The sequence below is a fragment of the Gossypium arboreum genome, chromosome 5, assembly GCF_025698485.1.
Source record: "Gossypium arboreum isolate Shixiya-1 chromosome 5, ASM2569848v2, whole genome shotgun sequence".
Classification (NCBI taxonomy): Eukaryota; Viridiplantae; Streptophyta; class Magnoliopsida; order Malvales; family Malvaceae; genus Gossypium; species Gossypium arboreum.
Genome location: NC_069074.1, coordinates 67154238 through 67180831, shown reverse-complemented (window position 1 = coordinate 67180831; position 26594 = coordinate 67154238). Strand labels below are relative to the sequence as shown.

Here is a 26594-nt window from a genome sequence, read left to right as displayed (position 1 = left end):
GAATTGGTTAATCTTAGTCTTAACCAAATCAGTAGCGATTAAGTTTGTTTAGTTAAATTTTACTATTAGTATTATATTATGCGTAAAGTTATAGATTTAGTTTATATTCTTTTAGTTGAATCAATCTTAGTTGATATATTTTTCAATTTCAAAATTTCAGTCTTAATACAAATGACAATTATAATTTATTAATTGGTTTTTTCTGAGTAATATGGAAATAGTAAGTTGATATGACATTACACATATGATAATAAATTTGAGGCATCAAATTTTGAAAATAGTATAACTTAATGAATTTAATAGTCACCATTTGGTTAAGACTAAAATTTTAAAATTCTAAAAGTAGAGGATCAAAATGACTAAATTAAAATATAAGGGCTAAATCCACAACTTATGCATAATACAGATACTAATACTAAAATTTAACCATGAAAAAAACCAATATTGATTTAAAATACATAATGTGAAATAATCAAGGACTACACTTGTAATACATCTAGAAAAAGAAAATTGAACTAAGAGGCCCGATACCAACCCTAGCACCCAAATTAACAATCAGTCACAGGCCCAAAAAAATCCAAAATTAAAAGTTCAACTCCATCCATTACAATCTATCACCCGAAAATGGCGTCTTCTTCGTGTTCGTTGGTCTCTATTCCCCCATCCTTAACTCCCGCCAAAATTCCAACCTCCACCATTCTTATCCTGCGAAACGCCGGCCTTATACTAAACCCGCCTCCTCCTCCTCTCTCTTTTCCAACCCTCTCTTCAAAACCCATCTCCGTAAAACCGTTCCTTAGCGTTCTCAGATCCTCGCATTCCCAAAAATACGTTTACCATGACCCTATCCCTAAGTTTGCTGAAGCCGTAAGTTTATACACTTGTATGTTTAGAAAAACGTATTATGGTTTTAAGCTCCAATGATAGATTTTCTTTTGATTATTTTTGTGGGTATTTGGTATAATAGGAGACCCAGAAGTTTAAAGCTGAGCTTTTCAACAAGTTATCCAAAGACAAAGACAAATTTGGTGATGACCTTGATTCTGTCATTGTCGTTTGCGTTGAGGTACTTTCCCTTTTTCTTTTTTCTTTTCTAGCAACGGCTAATTTCGATTAATTGTTAATATATTATGAATGGTTTTTGTTGAATTCAATGAGAGTTAAAGCATCACCTTCCAGCTCTATCCTTTATAAGCCCGACTCTTTTGCGTACACGAAAGCCCTGTAGCCAGCCGTTGCTTCCACCTTCGCTGTTTTTGTTACATGTTGCATATTCTTCACCGAACCTGCCAAAACTTGACATTGATAGTCTCGAACAATTATACTCAACACCACCTGTTCGACTGTTTGTTTGAACGGCTCCATCAAATTTAGTTTTGACTCTTCCCTCACTTGGCGGCTTCCAGCCCATGTTATTGTTATTCTGCTCCCTGATGCATTCTGATTGGTATTATGGTATCCCTCTTTGTATTTTCTGATAAAACTGCTGGTAGTTAGATTGGATTGACGGCCCTCGTGTAGCTTTGCGTTCCTAGTTCCAAAATCGCCCATGCTGTTATCATCCTCCATACTTCGATGACTTACTTGAAAGAATGTACCACTGAACAGAATTTTTTATTTTATTGGAGCCTTGTTTCATTCTCAAGAGTCAATACCCACGATTCATGGACGGAGTATCAAGTATGGTGGCTTAGTATTAATACATAATAAGATGGTTTCAGGTGTCAAAATTCATTCTTAGAAGACTTCAACAAACCCTAAGATGATCTTAGGATCTTGGAATGAGATAGGCCTACATGGTCTTTTGTATCGATGATGATAATCTCATTCCTTAGTATATCTTACATTTTACATCAAACAAATATGACACATTAATGTTAAAGTAAATCTTCAGAGTAATATGTTAGAGGATATCAGTAGAGCACAAGTGGCTTTACCACGCTTGATAACCTGAGAGGCTTCATCATGCTTGAAAGATGTTATTATTCTGTTGATGATAAAGCCGATGCAACATATGGTCCTAGAAGTGACATTATTTTGTGAACTGGGTATTATTAGTATGCAATGCTCTTTACTGTGAAAAACACAACCATCAATATTATCATTCACAGTAGCTGATTTCATCTGGCTTCCTTGTCATCACATCCAAATGGGTTTATGCCGTTCCATTGTACACGATGTGATCAATGGTGATTGGTGATCATGTTCACTCACTAAGCCTCGCCTGTTAATCCCTGTAATCAGAGAATCATATAACAGTTTGAGAATAGTGGTTCACAGCCCTTTAGTCAAATCTTTCAATCCAAACAACATAATTTTAATTGCCTACTTTTGGTTGTTTATAGCTTTTATCAGCAATGATTTCTTCTAAATCGAACATTTTTGTCTCTTTAAGAGGCCTGCTTTTTGATTGAGCTGGAAATTGTTCAATAATTGACCCCAAAAGAATTATCTGGCACGAAAATAACAAATCACTCCTTCCCTGACAGCTCGTCATGTTCTTCCTTATGTGAATGTTTGGCCCAATGCAGGGATTTCTTTGAATTTGGCTTCTACATACATGTGATATAGTTAGTGTTGAAGATTACTTCTACCTGTATAAGCCTTGCCTACAGAAGAATACAAGTTTTGATAGTGAACTTAAAATTTTTGTGAAGCTTACTGTTTTTTCTATTGTTGAAAACAGATATTTAATGATTTCTTGCACAATGAATATGGAGGATCTGGAACACTGTTGGTGGAGCCTTTCACAGATATGTTTGTAGCTTTGAAGGAGAAGAAATTACCTGGAGCACCTGTTGCTGCTCGGGCATCCTTGTTATGGGCCCAAAACCACCTTGATCATGATTGGGAGGTTTGGAACTCAAACTCTCCCAAATGATTTCCTCCACATGTTTCATAACATATTTTTCCATTATCATCACATTCATAACATTATTTTCCATTATCATCAGATTGTACCTATGTTACTTGGAGTCAAATATTTACTCAAACTCAGATATGAGTGTTAGATATAGATGTGTATCAGACACGGATATGATTAAACTTTTCTAAAGTTTTTTTATACAATTGGAGGATCTTGAAAGTCATATTCTCGTGTCCATAAAATAAAGAGTTTGATCAACATAGCATTGTGTTGTACTTTTTGAAAGTGATCAAGTTTGGGATTTGTATGAAAGCAGTGAGTGAAAGACTGAAAATCCTAATTTCATATTAGAATACTACTTGTAATACAATTTAGGATCCAATGTTCCTCTGAACTGAGAAGCTATACATATGTTTATTTTTCTTGAAACAGATTTCAATTTGGGAGCTTTGATTGCAAGTTGAAATCTTTGGTTATCACCTTCATTCGATTGGTGAATTTCCATTTTCCCTAATTTCGGGTTTCATTGAACAAAAGAGGCAGTTCATTGCCATTCCCAAAACCAATCTGCACTTAAGAAAAGAAACTTGAAAACAAAACTATTAGCCTACAGCCTCAGAGATGCTCTGTAATGATGGCCGCCATGATTTTGACCTCATTGAAGCAGCGTTCACAGATGATGTCCGTGAGATTTGTCTTTCATTCTTTAGTTCCTGGAAAGTTTAGAACATAAGCGCTTAAGTTTTTAGGATTGAATGAGAAAGAAAGATTCAAATGAAACATGAAATGTTTTCCAAACTGGTTTAGTTTGTATCTAATCTTAATGCAGATGGAAACTTTAACAATCAATTTATGATATCCTTCCAATATGATTATCATAATTTGCTTATAGTTCCCATGGCGAGTAACTGGTGTTTGAGGACCCATATTCACAGATTGCTTAGCTGGGAAGAACATATATGAAAGATAAGTGAGAGCCATACTTGGTTGGTGATGTGTGCGTCAGACTTTCCTCCTGAAGTTAGGTTGTCTTGTCCATGGTGCTGCAATTTTTTCATGGATTCCCTTTTGGTTTTTGCATATTTCTTGGCTCTCATGAACTTCATGACCTCTGCAGGGACAGGAAACAAGAGAGAGTTGAGAAATCAATATAAAAGAAAGACAATCTTGCAAATAAAGAAAGTGAAGAAGACCTTGAGAAGTGATAAGGCGATAAGCGTGGCCAAGGGAAAGAGTATCGGTGGGGCGGAGGAGCTTAACACGGGTGAAACGCACCGTATCTCGATCTTGATGATGGTTGGCTTCCTCCTCTTGGGAAACAGGCAAGGGAATGATGAGAGAAACGTAATGACCGGGATTCATTCTCATAACTTCACTGACGGGAATGGGCCAATATAACCTCTCAAGCCTCCCGGAGGGATGCTGAATGACCAAGGCCGCCGCATCGATGGCTTGGCAATTCCCCATGAATTCTGAAAAAGGAAGAAGAAGATAAGGAAAGGAAGGGAAGAGGAGGTTAAGTAAGCAGAAGTCTCTTTCTAATACGACCCTACACAAAAAGTCTCACTCAACTCAACCAAGCACAAGCAGGCCTTTCCTCATTTCCCAACTAACTTATTATATACCCTTGCCTTGCCTCTCACTATTCACATCCAAAACGGCAACACATAATTTACAATCAGGATGTTATAATTAGTTTATGGAAAGCCGGCATGAGCTACACGTGGAGAAATGTGAGGAGTTGGGGTCAAAGTGTTGAAAGTCATAATTAGAGGGATAGGACTAAATAATTTGTGTGTGAAAAAAATACAGTAATTATAATACAAGTGAGCATGCGTGTGAGTGAGAGGGAGATTCCTTTGGCTGGACAATGATTTGACAACCCACCGCCTTATCCGCCATAGTATACTTTTTTATGCTCCTCCGCCTTAGGGATTACCCTGCCTTTATATTTCCTTTTTCTTTTAATTTTTAAATTATGAGTATTGTTAGGAATGGTAAATTTTAATATGCATTTTAAAATATAATTATTTATTACAAAATTGAAATTTTTATTTGAGAGTATTTTTAAAAAATAATAATAAAAAATACAATGTGTACGCTTTGAACTCATACTAATTAGATCACTCAACTAAAGTTTCATTTTAACATGTTTTATTCATTATTATGTTAACATGCATAATTTGTTATCTACTTCAGCTTTATACAACATCATGATAACAAAATTGTTATGTATTTAATATTATTAATATGATGTATTTGTGTTTAAATTTCAGACACTTATAACTTAATCTTATTTATTTATTTTAATATCATACATATTTTATTCGTTATTATGATTAATTAGTTTCAAATCATATGTTTTATTATATATTGTATGCGAAACACTCTAGTAATAGTACATATAGAGAAACCCATGGAGGTCAAAGAGCATCCCATGGATGTCAACTAATTCAAACGGGCTCATTTGACCCGCTTGAATTGGTTTGACTCATGGTACATATGGAGAAACTTATCTACTTGAAACATTGGTGACCAGTGAAACACTCTAGTAAAATTAGAGTTACTATTGTAAATCATAAGGGATAAAGATGTATAGAACTTAAATCCCTTAAGACTCTCATCTTGTAGATGGGCTCTAATCTCGATCGTTGATGTAACTTAATTTGTACCATTAGATTTGAGAGAGTTCAACTATAAATAAAAGTCTTCCCCTTCATTTGTAATCACTCAATATAAAATATTTTTTAGAGAATTTACTCAAACACCTAGTGTACGTTATTTTTCTTGTGACAAGAGTAGGAAATTACCTAAGGTCGCGCGGTTTGCCAAACTAAAGTTCTAACCCCGTGACACATACATATGTAATAGGATTTTTAGTATTTATTATCCATTTTAAATTTAAATTAAATCTATTTTAAATAACATTATTTGAAAAATAATTAAATTTAGTAAAATGAATTTAGTATATAAAAAGTAATTCAAAAATATTTTTTAAATAAAACAAATTATGATATCGTTTTGTTATTCATAAAATATAAAGTTGCATTCAGATAATGAATACTGATAGTTCCTATCCACTTTGAATCGCTTCTGAATAGTAATTAAAATATTATTTAACTTTGAATATTATTGAATTTTGCATTATTTGTATCCATAAAAGCAATCAAATATTAAAAAATATTTAAAATTAGAATTTCTTTTAATATTAATATAATTATTTTTAATTAATATTAATATAAATATTACTATAAAATTATAAAATCAAAAAATAACATATAGGTATTGACGTGATTAGATATAATTGGTCAATATATTTTTTTTACAGTGTTAAGATTTAAGATGATATAGGTATTGATGTGGTTAGATATAATTATTTTAATAATTATATTTGATAGAAAATATATTTAAATATTTATTTATGATAAGTTTAAATGTGAATAAATAATGAAGTAAAATTTAACATTTTAATAATTTGTATTAAAATTTAAACCATCCATGTCTTTGTGTGAAGTTATCATATTGTGGGAAACTTTATATTTATTATCAGTAGGTAAATCAACTACTAGATATTGTCAGCAAACTACCAAGGAAACTTCTTGAAAGAAAGATGAATGGTTTTGGATATTATTTTAAGGTGAAAGGACAAGTGGATAGTGAAGCGAAACAAATAAACAGAATCCAATTCCTTTGCAAAAAAGTAGGTAAAACAACTTTTACCTATATATTTAAAGGGTTTTTACTCCTGCATTTAATGATAGAGATATACTCCTATTACATATGTATAGGAGCTGCTCAAATAAAAGTTTACTACTACTTCTTGGAGGTTTAAATTCAAGTGGGTTTTATTGGAGAATAACCCTTAGCCACTAGGTCAATTAAGGGGTCTTATTTCCCATTTTTTAATTAGGTCAACTTTATGTATTTTAATTTGATATTTTTAATTATTATATTTTTAAATTTTAAATTTTAATTCTCGCTAGACGATAATTATTAAATCATTAAATTTTGTTATTTTCAAAATTAGAATACTAAAAATACATTATCATATGTGTAATATCATGTTAGTTTGTTATTTTCAGTTATTAATTACTAAAATTCAGTTAATGAATTATTGACTATCATTTACATCAGAATGAAATTTTAAATTTTGAAAAAGTATAACAACTTAAAATGATTCAGTTAAAGAATATGGACTAAACATATAACAATGTAAAGAGTACATGACTAGGAATTAGATTTTTACTGCTATTGTTTAGGTCAAGACTAAACTTTTAATATAATACAAAGACTTATAACATATTTTAATATATTATTTATTATTTATGAGTAATATGATGTCCATATAAAACATACAAACTCTTTAATTTTAATTTTACATAACCACTCTTTAAAAAACTCAACAGTTACATTTTCCATAAAAAATAGAGCTTTTAATGAAATTATTATAGCTAAAGACTAGCTTTTTACATAGGAAGTTTCTTTGACTCTTGTGATGTGATTCAGCTTAAACTATTTGAATCCCAAAATTGGTAATTATATTCACATGTAGGATTAATGTGAGTAGATGCATGGCATGTGAGATGTTGGGTATCCATGGTTCACATATTAAATGATGAAAAGGACTTCTTTGTTTTTTTTTTTTTTTTTTTGGTTCAAACATGACTCCTGTACCTGTAGGGGACTACACCCACCCACCCCCTTTAGTTGCTATGGCTTTGGGGACTTCCAAATTTTTTAAAATGAAAATTGCAGTTTGTTAGTGTTAGAAGACAACATTGAATAAAAAAATTGATGAGTGGATTGAATTTAGCCACTACATTGTGGGGGCCACCAAATTTAGGTATTCAATGTATGTTCCCTTGCCCCTTAAGCTTTCTAATTTTTATATTAAAGGCCAAGTTCCATCTCCTTCTTCGGTTTTAATTTTTATGAACTTGCTATTCGAGTTAGGTTTTTATTTTCTTTCTCACGAAATTAGGTCCTCTTAGCAGGGGTTGAATTTAATTATAATTTTTTATAGATTAAAAATATAAATTTATTATGCATTAATTTATAATTTCATTTTTTAAGGATTAAACATAATTTTTTTCATTTTATTAAGTATAAAATTAAAAAAATTAGTTTTGGGCCAAAGTCCATCAAATTCACCTTTGGGTTGTCAGTTGCATGCATGTTTCATCATGATTTGAGATGGAGGGTTAAAAGTTATCTAAATCTGACATATCTGTAAAGTTAGCAAAAGTTGTTTTTGTTTTATGGAGAAATGGTTTTTTAAAAATAGATATAACGGGGCTATTTTACTTAAAAATGTTTTTTTTAATTTAATTATAGAAATAGGTTGTTTTTTGAGTTATTTACTGGATTAGGTCATTTTCTACAAAAACGTGTTCACGTCAGTATGTTTTCAGAGTACGTGTCAGCAAAACACTTCTTTGGGGAAGCGTTTTGTCCATGTCAGCAGAAAACGCTTCCTTGAGGGCGCGCTTTACTAACGTGGACAAAATGCTCCCCCAGGAAAGCGTTTTGTGTATTTTTTTAAGGGTTAAGGTTTTTAGTGTTTAATTGATTTAGGGTTAAAAGTTTTTAGAGTTTAGAATTTAAGGATTTTAGGAAAAAAATTAATTGAAATGGGGTTTAAATTAACTATTAATTTTAGATATTAAATACTAAATTAGAGTTTAAGGTATTAGGGTTAATTGATTAAATTAGTGATTGATTAAATTAGGGTTAATTGATTAATTTAGGGTTAATTGACACATAATCGTTTAAACATACTATTTTAGTATTTTATTTCTAATAATATTTTAGTAAAAACCCTTAAATAACTCTTAACGTGTAAACAACAACTTGGTAATTCGATTACTTCAGTGTTTAGGTTTTTTTCCCTTAACAATGGCTTAGATCATTTTATTTTTAACCCATCGGCTAAGTTTCTTTTACCTTGTAACAAGCTCATTTCTGATTTTTTTTTAGTTATTAATTTCCAATATACATACACGAAAAAGAAATTCTCAAAGATAACATGATTGCAGCATATATACATACTGGCGCTATGCTAAGTTTAGGGTTTCAGTAAAAAATTAATTGAATTAGGGTTTAAGATTTTAGGATTAATTCATTAAATTAACTATTAATGTTAAATACTAAATATTAAATTAGAGTTAGGATATTAGGGTTAATTGATTAAATTAGGGTTTAGTTTTTTAAATAAATTTGTGTTAAGGGTATTAGAAAAAACATATAAGCAATATAATTTTTTTTGTCTTAGGGTTTAAAGTTTAGGGTTTCTGCAAAAATAATTTTGAGTAGACGTTTCTGAACAAATAGGGTTAAAAACACTTCAAGCAGGATGTACTGTCAGCAAAATTTTTGAAAAAAGCTCCCACGTGGACGTTATTTTGCTACAGTAGTTAGTAGAAAAATAATTCTGAATAGACGTTTCTGAACAAATAGTGTCGAAAACGCTTCAAGCAGGATGCACTGTCAGCAAAATTTCTGAAAAAAGCTCCCACGTGGACGCTCTTTTGCTACAGTAGTTCGTAGAAAAATAATTCTGAGTAGACGTTTCTGAACAAATACTGTTGAAAACGCTTCAAGCAGGATGCACTGTCAGCAAATTTTCTGAAAAAAGCTCCCACGTGGACGCTCTTTTACTACAGTAGTTTGTAGAAAAATAATTCTGAGTAGACGTTTCTGAACAAATAGTGTCAAAAACGCTTCAAGCAGGATGTACTGTCAGTAAAATTTCTGAAAAAAGTTCCCACATGGACGCTCTTTTGCTACAGTAGTTCGTAGAAAAATGAGGCTATAAATGAGCCAAATTTTATTCTCAGGTTTCATAACTTACAGCAAAAAAAATTAGAGAGGCTAAGAAGAAAAGAAATTGAAGATGAGTGAACGTGTTAGTGCTGTTATTTACTATGATGGTGAGGTCTATAACACCGAGAACGGTGTTGTTTTTTTATCGGAGAATACAGCGAGACTAATTTTTAACCAGAATATAGATTTGACAAAACTTCGTAAAAAAATTAGGCATAAAATCTTCGGAACAATGCCAATGAAAGTTTTGTCTATTAAGTATCGATTTTGTGCTTCAGTTGATCCTGTGACTTATGACTCATTCAACATCAAAGGCACTCGTAGCTTGGAGGCAATGGTACAGACTTTTCTCGCTAATGGATCACCCTATCTTGAGTTATATGTACAATTTTCATCGCCAAATGATGCATTTACAGCTTCAACATTTACTACTGGTCGAAAGGAATACACGACCCCTGCCCGACACTCCATTAGTGGGTGGAAAAATACAGAAGCGTTCGTGTTTAGTAGCAGTACAGAATACCCAACCCCTGCAGTACACTCCGTTAGTGGATGGGACATGTACCTCAGCGGGTCGATGTTTGATGCTGGAAATACGTACTGGGGAATGACTTCAACTTCTAGCGATTGGCAATTCACATCTGATTGGAGACATTGTGAAACATCCATAAGGAGGGATGATTTACTCCCTACACATCTACTGGCGAGGGGACCTTGTACGTTGCATATGATGATGGTCAGATAATGAGGCCTACCCCGATAGTGCAGAAGTTGCATTATTTTCTAAACCAGAGCCTGCTCCAACCATACCTGAAGATTTTGAAGGAGGTTCAGATGATGAAGAAAAAGATTCGCAATTCAGGGCGTACTCGCCTCCAGCCCACATGTATAATGTCGATCTATCTTAGGATGATGCGTTGTAGTTTCCAGATCTACCACATAGAAGGCGTGATCGTACAAGTTCCTCATTGGATTCGGGTGAATTGGAAGTTGGTAAGGAGTTTTCCAATAAAGATAGTTTTCTTGGTGCATTAAAACAACATAGCATCATGAACGGGGTTAACTACAAAGTGGTTAAATCCAAATCCGATAAATTTGAGGCCAAGTGTGCAGTGCAAGATGGTACATGTTCATGGAAAATCATGGCCTCGTTGAGGAAAAAGACAAGCTTGTAGGAGATAAAAAAAGTACAAAGGTCCACATACATGTGTTGCCGGTACAGTATCATTAACTGTTTAGAGCTTTTTAATAGTACTGTTATTACGTACTGTTGCATTTTTTAACGTACTTCGTTGACAGGTGTTTCTGAAGATCATCCCATGATGGATTCAGATATGTTAGCTACCTTAATACTACCGCCGGTGAAGGTGAATCCCAGAACTTTAGTGCCGGTCTTAATTGCTAATATTCGTAGCCAGTTGAGGTACACGCCCTCTTACACAAGGCTTGGATAGCTAAGCATAAGGCATTGGAAAATATGCATGGTGGGTGGGACGCTTCATATATTGAAGTGTGGTAATGGTGTCAGGTGCTAGAGAGATATGTCCCAGGTTGCTTAACAGACCTTGAAACGGAACCTGCATACTACAACGACCGATTGCTCCGTGGATGCCAAGTATTTAAATGTCTGTTCTGGAGCTTTAAGCAATGCCGAGACGTATTTCTATATTGCAAGCCATTGGTACAAATTAACGGTACCTTTATGTACGGTAGATATACCCATCGACTATCGCTAACTGTGACACAGGATGACAGTGGGTGAATCCTTCCAATTGCGTTTGAAATAACACCGGAGGAGTCAGCTGATGATTGGGATTTCTCTCTTTCTAGGTTAAGAAGGTATGTCTGCCCCCAACCTAATATCTGCGTCATATCGGATCGGGGCATCAGAATACTAGCTGCAACTGAGCGACAGGGAAGCCTGTGGCATCGCACACACCATCGGTATTGCCTAAGGCATGTTGCGTCCAACTGCTATGGGCAATTTCAATTTACAAGTGAAAAATGACAAGTGACTAACATGGGTATTTAATATCTATTAATATAATTTCGTTTGTAATATTGAATTTATTTTAAATGGAAAAGTGGTATGTAATTTTCGCTATCAACTTATATTGGCAGGGTATGAGATAAGTAAGGACCGTTTTCATGAGATGTTGGCGGTTTTGCTTTCAGTTAACGAAGAAGGCGCAGACTACCTCTGTAACGTACCTTTCAAATAGTGGACACAAGCATACGACAATGGCCTACGATATGGTCATATGACCTCAAACCTGGCCGAATGCATATATTCTATTCTAAAAGGAACACATCATTTGTCGATAACATCGATTGTTCGAGAGACATATTTTCATTTAGCAGCACTATTTCTGAAGTGAGCAGCGAGTTATAAAGGTCAAATGCAATGAGGCCATGTATGGTGCGCAAAGGTATTGCAAGAAATTAACAATGTGAAGGCGCGGGCGAACACCATGCATACAGTCTATCACAATTGAAACAACCTATGGTTTCGTGTGACGGATTTTGACAGGCCGTACGAAGGTATTATTGGAGGGCAATATCATGTACACTTGAGAAATAAGACTTGCTACTGTGGGAGGTTTGACGCACTTCGTTATCCATGCACTCATGTAATTACAGCTTGTCAGAATCTCCATCTAGATCCCATGAGCTACGTCAACGAAGTGTACAAATTAGAAACCATGTACAACGTGTGGAGACACGTATTCCCACCTGTCCCAGATGAATGTAAGTGGCCGCCTATATCGCTTGCTCCGTTTAAGCTGTTACTAGATAGAGAATTGCGTTACAAACCAAAGAGTCGACCTTGCTCGACTAGAATACATACCAATATAGATATCCGAGAAATAACCAATTAACAGAAGTTGTGCAGATGGTGTAGGAACTCAGGCCATACAAGTAGATCATGCCCAAATCGAAATAGTTGATAGTTGTCATAAAAAACTATGTTGCATTATTTATATTTTATTAAATGAAACTATGTTGTATTACAATTTTCTTACAACTATATTAAAAAAAATCAATATTTATGGTGGTTGGAATCAAAGCCACATGGGGGTCATCGACGGGTCCGTGCTGGATACCTCTTTGGATCAGCTTCCGGCAGGGGTTGTGGTTCCTCCGGTAGGGGATCTGGTTGTAAGTGTTAGGAGGATGACCCACCTTAATAGAATAATGACTGCGGCGATGTTTGCATCACCCATGGTGGAGGTGTTTGAATCTCGTAAGGTGATAGCGATTGGTAAAAAGAAGAGTTCCCCGATGGCACCTCGTGCGATCTCTCATGTGACGGTGGCCTATAGATCGGCGGTTGACTCGGAGTAATCAGAAATGAAGATGAATCGGGCCATGGATTTCAACCTGCTATAGGATTAGGAAAATGAAACATATAAGGGTTAGGATACATATAAGGGCTAGGATACGCACCTAACATAATCTGAAAAGACTGTGATATAGGTGTCGTCGGTTGAACCGTTGGGCCTAGTGATTGTGTTGGCGCTATTGATGGGCCTGCATCGTCGTCCCTTCTTCTTGGATTTAAAGGGCCCCGTCGTTCCCTTTGGGCACGAATTTGTCGTCGCCTCTTCTCTTCCGACAATAAATATGGCTTGCCATGGATCCTAAATCATGGCATGTATTCCGATACGCACGCTAACTCTGGAACGATGATCGGTTCCCGAGTAGGTATATAATCATACCAATTTTCCCACATTTTGATATAGTGTGACCAGAATCTCGGCCAATTCGTATGCAGTTGCCGTAAGTCGACTTTGTGCTCATCATCAAACACCTCGGATGCCATGGGAATCGGTTGTCAGAATCTAAATTGCCGCAATACTCTATCTGACTGGTGCATCTCCATGGTAGCATAGTTCACCAATGGGACCTTCACATGCCAAACGTTTAGATTTTGAAGGAATTCATCCGCAAATACTGGCCGAATTGCTAGATCCTCGTACGGTGTCCATTAAAACTTTATGAACATAATAAAATATTACTTATATACATAATACTAAATACTAAATACTAAATACTAAATACGAAACAACTATTTTATTATGTATATATATTCTATTTAATACTTACTTGTGCTTCCGATCGTTGGTCTAATAGAAGCTGTATATCTTCGAGAGAGATAGGTATTCCGACATAACTCGCCGAATGGTTCCACCTAATTAAATAAATTTTTAGCATACAATTATATTCTAAATCTACGTAATAATTGTAAAATCTAATATAAAATTTACCTCGTTATGAGTGAAAATATATATGGGTGGTCCACTCGAGGACGTAAAAATGAAAAGCGAAACCGTGCCCATGATTGTAATAGTGATAGGCAATCTCCTATTTTGGCTTTGTTCGGTCGCGTCGCCCCGTACATTTTCTTGTACAATGTTGCCAACACGGCAGACCCCCAACTCAATTCACCGACTGCTCTAAAATATATGAGTTTCAGCAGCCATCTCAGATGTACGAGGTTTCGTAACAAGTCCGGCATTAGATAACCTCTAATCATCTCAAGAATGTATGCCCGAGCATATCGTATTCTTTCGAGTTCAGTTGAATCATTATCCGGCTTCGGGAATGTGTCTTATAACCAGTCCATCTCGATCTGACCTCTGTTAATATTATCTGGTATAACACTCAAAAGCTCGTAGCATACGACTCCCCAATTAGTAGATGATGCGGACCCAATGACTGCGTACCCATCCACCGGCAATCCCAATTACAAATGCACGTCTTCCAGAGTGATAGTACACTCTCCGCATAGAAGATGAAAAGCGTGCGTCTCGGGTCTCCACCTCTCTATCAACGCACTAGTTAGTTTCGAGTCCAACTTACACACCTGCCAAAATCCCGCTTCCTGCAAGTAATTCTCGATCAACGGCGATGGAGGACCAAACATATTATGGATGTAGCATTGCAACACCCGATCTACAGACTATTATAAAAATTTATAAAACAAAAATTAATTAAAATTACATAAATTAATTAATGCAAACATCATAAATGAAAAAAAATCAAGTAGTATTGAAATTTTAATTATAATTGCATAAATGAATAAAATATCAAATAGTATTGTGCAAATTTAATTAAATTTGCATAAATTAAAAAATATCAAATAGTATTGAAAATTTAAAATTATCACTTACCATTGTCATTTGATCAACAGAGATGTGTTTATTATCGAGACGGATTAATTCTTCGGCCATGGCTAAGACGATCGGATTTTTTTAATTTTAAAAAATTAAATTCAAAAATTTTTTAAATTAAGAATTTTGATAGAATTTTGAGAAAATTTCAATGAAATTTGATAGATTTTTGAAGGGAATGTTGAAAGAATGTTGAGAACTATGAGAGAATTGTGTGAAAAATAAATGAAGGGAAAGGAATTTTGAGAGAATTATAGAAGTTGTGAGAGATTTGTGTGAAAAAAATGATTTGGGGGGCCTTTTTATATTTTTTTTGGACCGTTGGAAGCCAATGGTCAAATTTTTTACCGTTACACGGGCAAAAAGCTTCCCTGGGGGAGCGTTTTGCTGACGTGGCACTAAAATGCGCTGACATTAGAGCGTTTTCGAGGAAAATGGCCTAATCCGATAAATAACCTAATAAACGGCCCAATTCTGTTATTAATGTTTAAAAACGAGCTTTTTAGGTAAAATGGCCTATAATGGGATTTATTTAAAAGTTTATTTAATTATATTTAAATAGAAGGATAAATGTATTTCATTGTGTTCAATTTATATTCTCTTACAAGAAACATATTAATACTTGATAGAGCTAAGACTATTTAAATTTTCAAAAGTGAAATGAATTTTTGATTTTATTTAATATTATTTAAAAAAAATTCAAATGATGAGTGATGAAATGATAAGTTTATGTTGAGCCTCTTCAGAAATGGTGAATCCCAAAACATTTATAATTTAATTTTGATTAATTTTTGGAGGACATTAAATTTTAAAGTTGCTGTCTCTACATTCTTATTCCACCCTTATAAATACAAAGCAATTAAAAGTAAGAATTTTAAGACCAGAGTGGCTTAAAAGAATGTCTGTATGTGAAAGATGATTGCAAAGGTGCTGAACATCTAAACGACAAACATGGAAAAGGAACAAAGTGAAAGACAAGATGAATTTGAAGGTGTCCCACTAATTCAATGGAAACTTCATCTACTCTAATTTCAAACCTTAAAAAAAACATGTCCCCAAACTAGATTTAATGTCAAAGACCGGCTCATTAATTTCATATCATCTCCTTTTTTTATTTCTATTTCTATTTCATAAATTTCACCCATATCTCATTTTTATTTTTTATTAATTAATAGTTAAATTTAGGTAAAACTATGCTTTTCATCTTATAAAATTTTTATTTTGTATATTTTATATTTTATTTGATAAATTTAGTAACCCTTTTATTTAAGCATGGTTCATTTTTTAAGCTTAATTATGATATGATGATAAATTTAATTTTTATTTTTTGTCATTTTGATTATATTTTTTTATAACTTTAGCTCTTTGAGTCTTCAAGTTTTAAGTAAATTATTGTTTTTTAACTGATCGAATTATTAAATTTTCAATAGCATTGTTTGTGACAATTGAGATGTCAATTTTATGTACTTCATTACCTACGTGGATATTTTTCTTTGGCATTTTATGAACTTAGTTGAAAGTTTTTGAATTTTTCATTTTTAGAAAGTACATAATGGTTATCACATAAATTATCATTTCATTACAATTAAAATTTTAATTGTCTAATTAATTTTTCAAAAAATTAATTAATTTTTAATTTTTTGAACAATTATAACGTAAATCTCATAAAACAGGCAAATGAAACTAAATTTATTAAAGGAAAATTTTGGTGTATATAAGCCTAATCCGGTAATTATAGTTAAAAGTTAGAAGGGAGCGGAGTTGGGAGTTTCTTAAGTGATAAGAGGTTTCCAAAGTAAGGTAAAGCTGATTTTGGGTAGAGTAAAAGGCTTAGTGCGGAGTCATTTCTGGTGGTTTTTAAAAGTCCTTGATGTTTGCACTAAATCGATGGGGTAGGTGGTGGGGACAGTGCATCCTTGTGTGCTCTCTTACTTGAGCTAAACTTCGAAGGACTATTTTTGACCAACAGTTAAAGGTGTGAGAATGAGATTTTTGGGTTATAAAGAAGGAATCAAACTTGCCATTATCAATGTGTTTGGGCTCCATTTTTGGTGTACTAGCCACTATCATTTTATATGCTTTGTTTTCGTCGCAAAAATGGTGTGCCTTTCATTATTATTTCATATGCTTAATTTTTATAATTTTTGATATTTAATAATACTTACTGTTAATTCTTTTATCACAAATTTCTGAATATTATGTCTAATTATTTATGCTAATAATTTCTTGTATTAATACAATTACTTATATTTTATCTTTTGCATTATATAATTTTTTTACTTTTATTAGATATTATTGGTTTGGGTTTTAATATCATACTCTTTTTTTAAATTTTAAAACAATGAAAACAAAATGAAAGTATCATATAAAAAAATTGTTATTTGAAATCATAGTAAATTAATTATTTTATTTTATATGTTAAGAATTTTAATTATTTTATTTAATTAATTATTTCCATCATTTTCAAATTAATCAAATTAGACTAATCTTTATTTAATTATTAAAGTATATTTTGATGTTATAAAAATATATTATTTAATAAATTTAAAAATAAAGAGAAGTGGAAAATTGATTTACACTTGCTCAGAATAAAAAATTGGTTCAAAACACAAAAGCCAAGGTCAAAGATGTGGGCTATGTAGCATCATAGCAGAGTTACTCTTAATATGAAGGTTAAAGAATATTAAAAAGATACGTCCTCCGTAAAAGTAATATAGAGTTTTTATATTAAGAATTGGATTGTATTATTTTTATTTAAAAATGAGTTAATTAATTTTTATATATTAAATTAAAGAGTAGATTAATTTTTTATTCAAATTTTAATTCTTTTTATACTAAAAATTAGTGTAATCGATGAATAACCAAATAATTACATATAGCGTACTACATATATTTCATTTTGACATATAAGAACTAATTTTTAACAGTAAAAATAGATGAAATTTTTATCAGAAAGATCAGTTTACACTTTGATATAATGTACAAAGATTAATTTACTCATTTTTTTATAGTAGAGGTGGCAAAACGCAATCTAACTTCTAGTACATGAGCCTCCATATTACTTTTACCCTACCTCATGTTATCTACACAACCTGTATAAAAAGTAACAAAAAATAGTTATTGCCTTAGAGATAAAGGGAGAATATTTTTAATGTTTTTTAATTATTAAAATTTATATATGTCACATGGCATACTAAATGGCTATCATGTGTCACTAATAGATTGACTATTAATGTCACATTAGCACAAACTAACAGTGTTTGTACAAAGGTACCAACCTAGGTGATGTAATACAAATTCAAGTACCAACTAGGTAAAAAAAAGTTTAAGGTACCAACCAAGTACTTTTAGGCAAATTTAAGAGAAAAACTACATATTAACCAAAAAAAATTTAAAAACAAGTTGTCAATTTTCACTGCATAATAATAACCCAACAATAAATGTATATAAAATCTATTTAAGCTAATTGCATCATACAGTTCTAATTTATAACATTCATTCTAAATTGGTCTTCAAATTTTAAAATTTCCTAATGACATCTTTAAATTATTGATGTTATATTAATAAGGCCCTTCTATCACTAAGCTCGTTAATTTTATAGTTAAATGATATATTAAATTTCAATAGCGAGTTTAAAACAAAAATAAAAATAAAAAATTGAATATTGTAAAAGTTTTAGTCATGAGGTTTTCAAAACTTTTACAAAAGTTTTATTGTTCACTCTCTTTTCGAATTTACTTAATTTTTGATTTTAACTTTTCAAAGTTATGCAAAAACGTTTTCTTTTCTTTAAAATTGTCTTCGTAAATTATGACACATAAAATTTGATGTGTTATATAACGATTAAATTAACAATTTTAATAAAAAGATATAATAAATATAACATTAATAATTTAAAATTATAATAAGAATGTAAGAATCAATTTAGAGACCATTAATTCAATCTATTTAATCTCCATTCTTGAATCTATGGAACCAAACCAATAAATTGTTAAAAATTCTATCTAATGTATATATTATTTTGGTTTTACACGTGATGATGGTGAAATGTTATCAATTACCCACATTGCTAATAGATGCTATATTAGTTTTATTGGGTTAAATTTTAAAATTTTGAATTAGTCATCGTAATTTAATTTTTGATTTTTCATATTAAGTTATAATTTTTATGACTTATTTTTATAAAATAAATTTAGTTTCGTGACTTTTGAATATCCGTTTACAAAAGTTTAAATTTTTTCTATATTTCTAAAAGTAGTAACTTTTAAATTATTTTTACTATTTTAAATATAAAATATTTATTTTTATATCATATAATGAAGTATATAAAAATAAAAAATCAATTGAATTCAATGCGGTGAAGTTGTAAGTGAGAAGGTGTTGAAAAAGGAAAATTGGATTTTCCGAATAATGAGTTACCTAAACTTTTAAGCACCAAAGAATTGACATTCAATCATTGCTTGATTACAAGATAAGCATCCCTTACTCTTAATTTATCTCTACATCTTTTCTCCAATATAATCAAACAACTTTTCTTAATTTATCATCCTTTTAATTATTTTGACATTATTTTATATCTAGCTACTATTTTTTTTTACTCAGATTAATTATTTTTGGATTATTAAGTTACAATAATTTAATCCCCAATTTTTATTTTTTATAATTTAATTTTTCTATTCTTTTAATATAAAAATTCAGGTCTAATTATTAATATCATTAAAATTCTTTTGTTAAATTTATTGGTGTGATATTCTAAAATTAAAAAAAATACTCAATCGATAATCATATCACAAAAATTAAACAATGTTAACTATTCTTTAAATTTAAGTTATCATTTTAATTAGAATAAAATATTTAGACTAATTAAAACATTATAAACGTTGATGAACTAAATTATATACAAAATTTAAATATAAAATGAATTCTCAAATTTTAATATATTATAGGAATCAAAATTAAAATTAATCATTGTTATTAAGAATGTGAAAGAAAAAAGCAATTCAGAGCCAAAGAATACCTTCCTTTTATATATAGTAGTATAGATTAAACATTTCTTTAAATGACTGTTAACTATTAAAGGTAATTTCAAGTATATATTTAAGGTTAATGATTTATTTAGATATAAAATGTTATACCTACGTCATTATCATTATTACTTATTTATTCAATTCATCGAAACACACAACTTCATTTAACACACATCTCGACACATTTATTTTGGTGTCCAAATTTGATGTACTTTTTAAAATATAAATTTCGGATTTTTAGAATTGAAAATATAACTCCCTACACCTTAAAATTCATCAACTCCTCCCATAGCCTCAATGAAGATCACCAATTTCTTTAACTATTTCATAGAGGTCACTTTATAACTTTTCCATTGTTTTGAAGAAATTGTTATACCACCTTCACGTAGCATCCATGAGGTCACCTTCGTATCATCTATATGTTACTGTTGAGTACATATTTTCCATCAACTAACTCCTCTAAAAGTGTCTAAGATTTTTCAATTATAATGGGATAATCATTGATTGTCACTAATTTATAAGGTCGCATCATCACCTCTACAAAAGATTAGGATACTATTTCATTTCATTTATTTAAACTCATAGAGATATGAATACTCTACCTTTGTTAGTTGGAGTTGTAAAAATTGTTCTTTTTTTTTTTTTTTGTGAAAGCTTTTATTAATGAGAAAATGGAGTATACAACGCCACTGCTAAAACAAGCAGAGTTAACATCACGATGTAAAAAACATATGAGATGGAAATATATCGGATGTTGCTAATGAATCTGCAACAGCATTGGTTAATAGTTTGCGAGAATGAGATTAAATCAAAATTTTATGTATGAGGTTGTACAAAATAGAAGTTTATATATAAGATTATATATTATACCAAAATTCATGTACATTTTGAGATTTATCTCTTCTAAATTTATTATTATAGTATAAGACTCTATTTGATAAAGTGCTGAAAATATTCAATCAACTAAAATTTATATTTTCAACAAATTATTTTTAAAGCACTTTTGTTAGCCTAAATGAAAACTACTAGATAAAATTTATTTTACAAAAATATAAAAATGATAAATAGATAGGAACCTACTTATCACTTAATAAAAATAAATTTAATAATCTTTATTTTATTTTATTTTATTTAAAATTATATTCTCCTTTATAAAAAATATAATTATATTCAATACTTATTTTTTCACCACTTAATTTTTAATTTACCGAACATAACCTAAATTTGTAAATCATTATTCCTCATATATCAATGGCTTATTTTATTTACTTTTAAAAATCATATGATAAAATATAAGAGATTATACATCCATATTGATAATATATTATTTTAAAAAATTAAAAAAATGAATAGATAAGGGTGACTTATCTATCACTACATTCATTAATAAATAACTTTTTCTTCTTAAAAATACTGAGATTATATACTTAATGCAACTCTACCAACCTCATTTTGTCTCTTAACCCACACAAGAAAAGATTACATCCAAATTCATGCATGAAATCACTTTTTCATTTCCTTTAGGATTGTAAAGGCTGATGATTGCAATTGTTCCTTTTGCATGCATGTGAAATTAGAGGGACTAGACATATTTAATACCTATTATTGATTTGTTAGGCAACGACATAACAACAGTAAGAACTACATGCTGGTCTGCTTGTCACCTTCTGCTTCTGAATTGTATCAAATCAAACATTGGGGTTTGCCTCTCTTTCTTCAGACACCTATATATATAAAAAGATTTTTATGACCTAATTTTATTTCTTAAAGGGAATGGTTTCATTGCTTCTCAATTCTTTTCAACCTACAATGCCTTTACTTTTCTTTTCTTTTTTTTTTTTTTCTTATTATCATTTCTACATCCATCTTTGACTACCTTTTTTAATCTTCTTTTGGTTTGAAATTTTATGTTATCTAATAAATAGGATAATTTACTAAAAAAACACCCATTTTTAAAATTATTTATGAAAATAGACTAATTTTTTAATTATTTACTGGAAAAAGCCAAATTCCCTGAAAGCGCGTTCCCATTAACGCAAAGTCAGGGGTTGTATCAACAAAACAAGTCCCTAGGGGAGCGTTTTAGCCATGTTAGCACAAATCGTGCCCTCATGGATACACTTTGCTGATGTGGCAAAAATGCTCCCTAGGGGTGTATTTTAGCCCATGTTTAAATTTTCAAAAAAGGTCATTTTTTTTAATATTATAAAAATAGATCAATTTTTTAAAAAATTTACAAGAATAAACTTTAAAAAGGCTTAAAGTGATAACACCACTTTTTTAAGGTACCACCAATTAATATAGAAACAAAACTTACAAAACAAACATTTATATAGACTCAAAGTCTCATTTCCCTTGTTTTCTTAAACACTGTAGGATATGAGATATGTGTATATATAAACTCATGAATAGGTTTGCAGCTTGTTCCTAAACAATGTAGGATTCCTTCTTCTTTTAATTAACAACGTGAGATTAAAAGCTATACTATATTTTATATCTTTTACTTAGAGTTTAATTTTTTACAAAAGTTAACATTTGTTACATTATAAATAAAATTTTAAACTCTATAAGTAAAAATTATAAAATATAAAATGAGTATGGTAAAATATTTAAAAGAAATATTTAAAAATTACTAATAGTTAGGTGATCATTTTGTAAGTTTTATAATTCGATAGCTAAAAATCATAGTTAAGTGACTACTAATGTAATTTAATCTAGATATAAAAAATGAAAAATAATTATTATATTTTATGTATATTATATATTTCTATAAAAAAACTTATTTAACCTAATTATATACCATGTTTAAATAGATTATATATCTAGTAAAAATACATCTAAAATAAATTTATCAGCATTCATTAGGTGGTGAAAATTAAATTAGAATTAGAATTAAAAAATTAATTAGTACAAGAAAATATTAAAAATAAGTAAATATTTAAAAAGATATATCAATTTTTAAAATTATAAAAAAACACTATATGAGTGCCAAATACTCACCATTTATTTATTAATCGAACATTCATAATATAAAATAAAAATAAAATTAAAAATTAAAAGTATAACTTCTAAATTTAAATAATGGAAAATTATTTTAAAAATTAGAAATGCATTGATATTAACTTCAAACATTTAATGTTGAATAGAATATTATTGCATGTACAAGTTTCATATGTGCAATTTGTTCTCTTTTGTTAATAGTTCTTTTGTATATGTTAACAATTCTAAAATGCAACAAGATTAAATATCTCAAAAGATAATTTTATAATATGAGAAAATGTTAACAAAATATAAAAAATAGAAATTGTTTTGTAAAAAATTATAAAATATAGTGTAGCATTTAGTCTCATGTTGTTAGTTAAAAGAGGAAGGAATCCCACATTATTTAGGAACAAGTTGCAAACCTATTCATGAGTCTATATATACACATATCTCATATCCCACATTGCTTAAGAAAACAAGAGAAATGAGATTTTGGGTCTATATAAAGATTTGCTTTGTAAGTTTTATTTCCATATTAATTGGTGATACCTTAAAAAAAATGATGTTGTCACTTTGAGCCTTTTTAAATGTTTATTCTTGTAAATTTTCAAAAAAAAGGTCTATTTTTATAATATTTAAAAAATGAACTTTTTTTGAAAATTTAAACATAGGGTAAAACACGTCTTTGGGGGAGTTTTTTTGCCACATCAACAAAGTGCGTCTATGATGGCGTGATTTGTGTTGACATGGAAAAAACGCTTTCCTAGGGATGCATTTTGTTGGCATGTCCCCTAAAATCGTGTTGACCTGGACGTGCTTTCAGGGAATTTGGACCTTTTTGGTAAATAATTAAAAAATTAGCCCATTTTTGTAAATAATTTTAGAAATGGACTTTTTTAGTGAATTAGCCCTAATAAATATATCGGATTTCCGAATTGAGTTATCAATAAGATTTGAATTCAAATATATAAAACTTTTCAAGTGAAACGATTTTCCAAATCTCTTTCAATTTAAAACTATGGGAATTCGTCCAATAATTTAATCTCTATTAATTTTAAAAGTGAGCAACCAAAGACATTTAATCACGGCCTTAATATTTTTAATCAATGGTATATTATTTTTATTGGAATAATAACAACTTTAGCCCTCAAAGTTTACACATTTTATCATTTTGGTCCTAATTTAATAAATTTATTCCATAATTTTCTGTAATATTGAGGTTAAAATTATTGAATTTTTTAGTGTAACACCTCAAAAATATTAGTTTCCATTTTGTCAAATTATGTCATAATTGAGTGTCTATTTGAGTGGTTAAGGACCTTGAAGGTGGATTGTAGGTCCTAGGTTTGAATTTTTTTGCAAGAGGCTATTAGGATTTTTTTTTTGTTAACATTTTGTGGGTTGCACGGCTAGAGGAAATTGAGATCAATTTGAAATGAAAGAAATCTATTAGATGTGTATTGGGGTTAGTTGAGATAATGGTTTATTTTCTTCATTATTTTTTGGTTATTTTTGTTTTTATCCTATCTCATTTGGTGGTTGAAATTAAAAAAAAAAAAAAAGAGGGTTCCTAAAAATTTGCTACCCTGGTTACGTCTCCTATTCTTTCTCCCCAAATCCCCATTTGTGTGTTTCAATTAGTTTCCAGTAAAAAAGTTCAAGGTTTTTATTGTCTAATTTCTTTCCTACTTTCTTGTTTCCTCTTGTCGCCTTTTGTTTCATCCCAAGCAAAGGTTGGTTCAATTTTTGTTCTTTATTCTACTTGCTATAAAGGTGCTGCCATATTTTGCTATTTTCGATTCTTTCCTCACGATTTTGGGCTCGTGTGTATTCATGGTTTGGGCAAGAGAATAAGTTTCATATGGTTGTTGTGTTATTCGGGTTTGTTTAATTATCCCTTTTGTGAAGGAGGTGTTTAGAAATTAATGTGTGTGTTGTGTTTTATTAGAATGAGAATAAGAGGTGAGAGTTGTTCTTCCAACAACATAAGCAACGAATGGTTACTGATTGTTCAACGATAAGTGTTTGAATGTTAGAATATTTAATTTAGGTGTGATAAATTTAATGTTTCTTGTTGAGTTGAATGTGTTTTTGGAAGTTGGTGTATCGATATTAAGAATTAATTAATTAATTAATTAATTACTGAATTTAGGTACTTGACATTTCATGGTCGATTTCGTTTCAAGAATTATTAGGTCTGTAACGCAAAACACGAAAAATAGTAATCAACGTAAGCTGAAAAAGTAGTCTGTCGACGCCACACGGCCGTGTGCTGAACCATGTAAGTCACACAGTTTGGGCTTTTTGGGCCATGTGGACCACACGAGTGTGTGCCAGCCGTGTGGGCCACATAGGCTAGCCACACGAGCGTATGGGCCCAAAATTTTAAATTTTCCCCTAGGGCCGTACACGTCGTTCTGAACGACAGTGGGCCTTCCGTGGGAATGGTATGTGCTCAAATAGACTATAAAACATGAAATCTGATCATCTGTTTGCATGAATTGTGATATCTGTTCATATATTTGAAACGTCGTATGATAAGTAAACTACGTAATAGGTTATGAGTAAACCGAAAAATGTTATGTATGTTTTGTATCCGTTATGTTATGCGTATATATATACACTATAAATATGTCTGATTTCTATTACGTTCTGTATTTGCTTCTGGGGCGGGTTTTGATATGTGGAGGAAGTGTTTCTGTAAAAGGTGATAATTCATCTATTTATCTGGCAACTTAGTTGCAAGTATTCTGTAAAGTGTCAGATTGACACTAAGTGGTGTGTAGGATTGGATGAGTGTTTCATACCCCATATAGTGCGCTGGGATGGTCGGAGTTGGTGTGTAGCAGATGGGGATAGGATTATATATTCGTATCTGTACTACTCTGATATGAATCTGTTTCTACTAAATTTGTTTGATATAATTTAACTGTTACGTTATATGTTACACACTGAGTTTTGAAAAATAATATTCTATTTTATTTTATTTTCAGGTAATCCTCAAACTTAGGCGGTTCGGTGTGACGAGAGCTCAGTTATAAAAGTATTTCATTCAATTTGTTTATTATTATTATTTTAATTTGGGTTAAAGTATTTTGTAAATTTGGACTATTTGGATGTTTTGGTTGTTTGGGGTTTCGAACTTTATTTTCATTTTTCATAAAATACTACTTAAACATTTTATCGATATAATTCATTTTTCCAAACAACTGATTTCTAAGAAATAAACTCGGTTTTCTCATACATAACGATATAAGAATATTCGCTGCAAAGTATACGTTTTAGAAAATGTAAGCAAATGTCATTTTCGACTAAAAAGTAAAATTAGATATGTTTCCTTTTAAATCAAGTTTTAAAACGATAAAACTGTACGACCTTTTCCAAAATTTACAAGAACTGGATTTTCAACCGTTATACTTAACATCTCCAAATTTGGCCATAACGTTTAGAACAAGTTTGGGGTGTTAATTTAGTGGTATCAAAGCTAAGTTGCAAAATTCAGGCTGTGAAATTTTGGGTTTAATTTTTTTTGTGAAAACTATGTTCTGAGTAAAGTTTATTTTTGCATTAATCTGAAAAATAACTCTGTGAAATATCGAGTTTTCAACGCTGATCCTGGAAGTACTTCTGACTTAGATAAAATTTAGTTTAGAAAAACTCTAAAATGATTAGAACTGTACTGTGATAGTTAGAGACTGAAACATATCTGAAAATTTTTCTGAT

At 30.8% G+C, this 26594-nt stretch overlaps 2 protein-coding genes across 4 annotated transcripts; one reads left to right on the top strand and one right to left on the bottom strand.

Annotated features, from left to right (window-relative positions):
* Positions 1 to 562: 562 nt before the first annotated feature.
* On the top strand, positions 563 to 4456 carry LOC108453784 (protein PLASTID REDOX INSENSITIVE 2, chloroplastic-like). Of its 3 annotated transcripts, none has more exons than XM_017752081.2 (4): positions 563 to 867; positions 968 to 1066; positions 2687 to 2854; positions 3984 to 4456. In XM_017752081.2, the coding sequence occupies exons 1-4, from the start codon at positions 625 to 627 to the stop codon at positions 4005 to 4007; spliced, it is 534 nt and encodes a 177-aa protein (XP_017607570.1). In that variant the 5' UTR covers positions 563 to 624; the 3' UTR covers positions 4008 to 4456. The 3 variants fall into 3 exon arrangements, with proteins under 3 accessions (XP_017607570.1, XP_017607569.1, XP_017607567.1); XM_017752080.2 differs by having other exon boundaries at positions 3759 to 4456; XM_017752078.2 differs by lacking the exon at positions 3984 to 4456 and having other exon boundaries at positions 564 to 867; positions 2687 to 3089.
* On the bottom strand, positions 3280 to 4333 carry LOC108453785 (uncharacterized). The gene is made up of 3 exons (XM_017752084.2): positions 4060 to 4333; positions 3850 to 3977; positions 3280 to 3579 (listed from the first exon to the last, which is right to left on the bottom strand). The coding sequence occupies exons 1-3, from the start codon at positions 4331 to 4333 to the stop codon at positions 3469 to 3471; spliced, it is 513 nt and encodes a 170-aa protein (XP_017607573.2). The 3' UTR covers positions 3280 to 3468.
* Positions 4457 to 26594: the final 22138 nt, after the last annotated feature.

What these genes read in the sequence shown, in the direction of transcription:
- LOC108453785 (XM_017752084.2), bottom strand. Translation starts at nt 4,333, where the DNA reads ATGGGGAATTGCCAAGCCATCGATGCGGCGGCCTTGGTCATTCAGCAT. An exon ending in TCGCCTTATCACTTCTCAAG is followed by an intron (nt 3,978 to 4,059) that starts GTCTTCTTCACT and finishes CTGTCCCTGCAG; the next exon opens with AGGTCATGAAGTTCATGAGA. An exon ending in ACGCACACATCACCAACCAA is followed by an intron (nt 3,580 to 3,849) that starts GTATGGCTCTCA and finishes TAAACTTTCCAG; the next exon opens with GAACTAAAGAATGAAAGACA.
- LOC108453784 (XM_017752080.2), top strand. Translation starts at nt 625, where the DNA reads ATGGCGTCTTCTTCGTGTTCGTTGGTCTCTATTCCCCCATCCTTAACT. An exon ending in TCCCTAAGTTTGCTGAAGCC is followed by an intron (nt 868 to 967) that starts GTAAGTTTATAC and finishes TTGGTATAATAG; the next exon opens with GAGACCCAGAAGTTTAAAGC. An exon ending in ACCTTGATCATGATTGGGAG is followed by an intron (nt 2,855 to 3,758) that starts GTTTGGAACTCA and finishes ATTTGCTTATAG; the next exon opens with TTCCCATGGCGAGTAACTGG.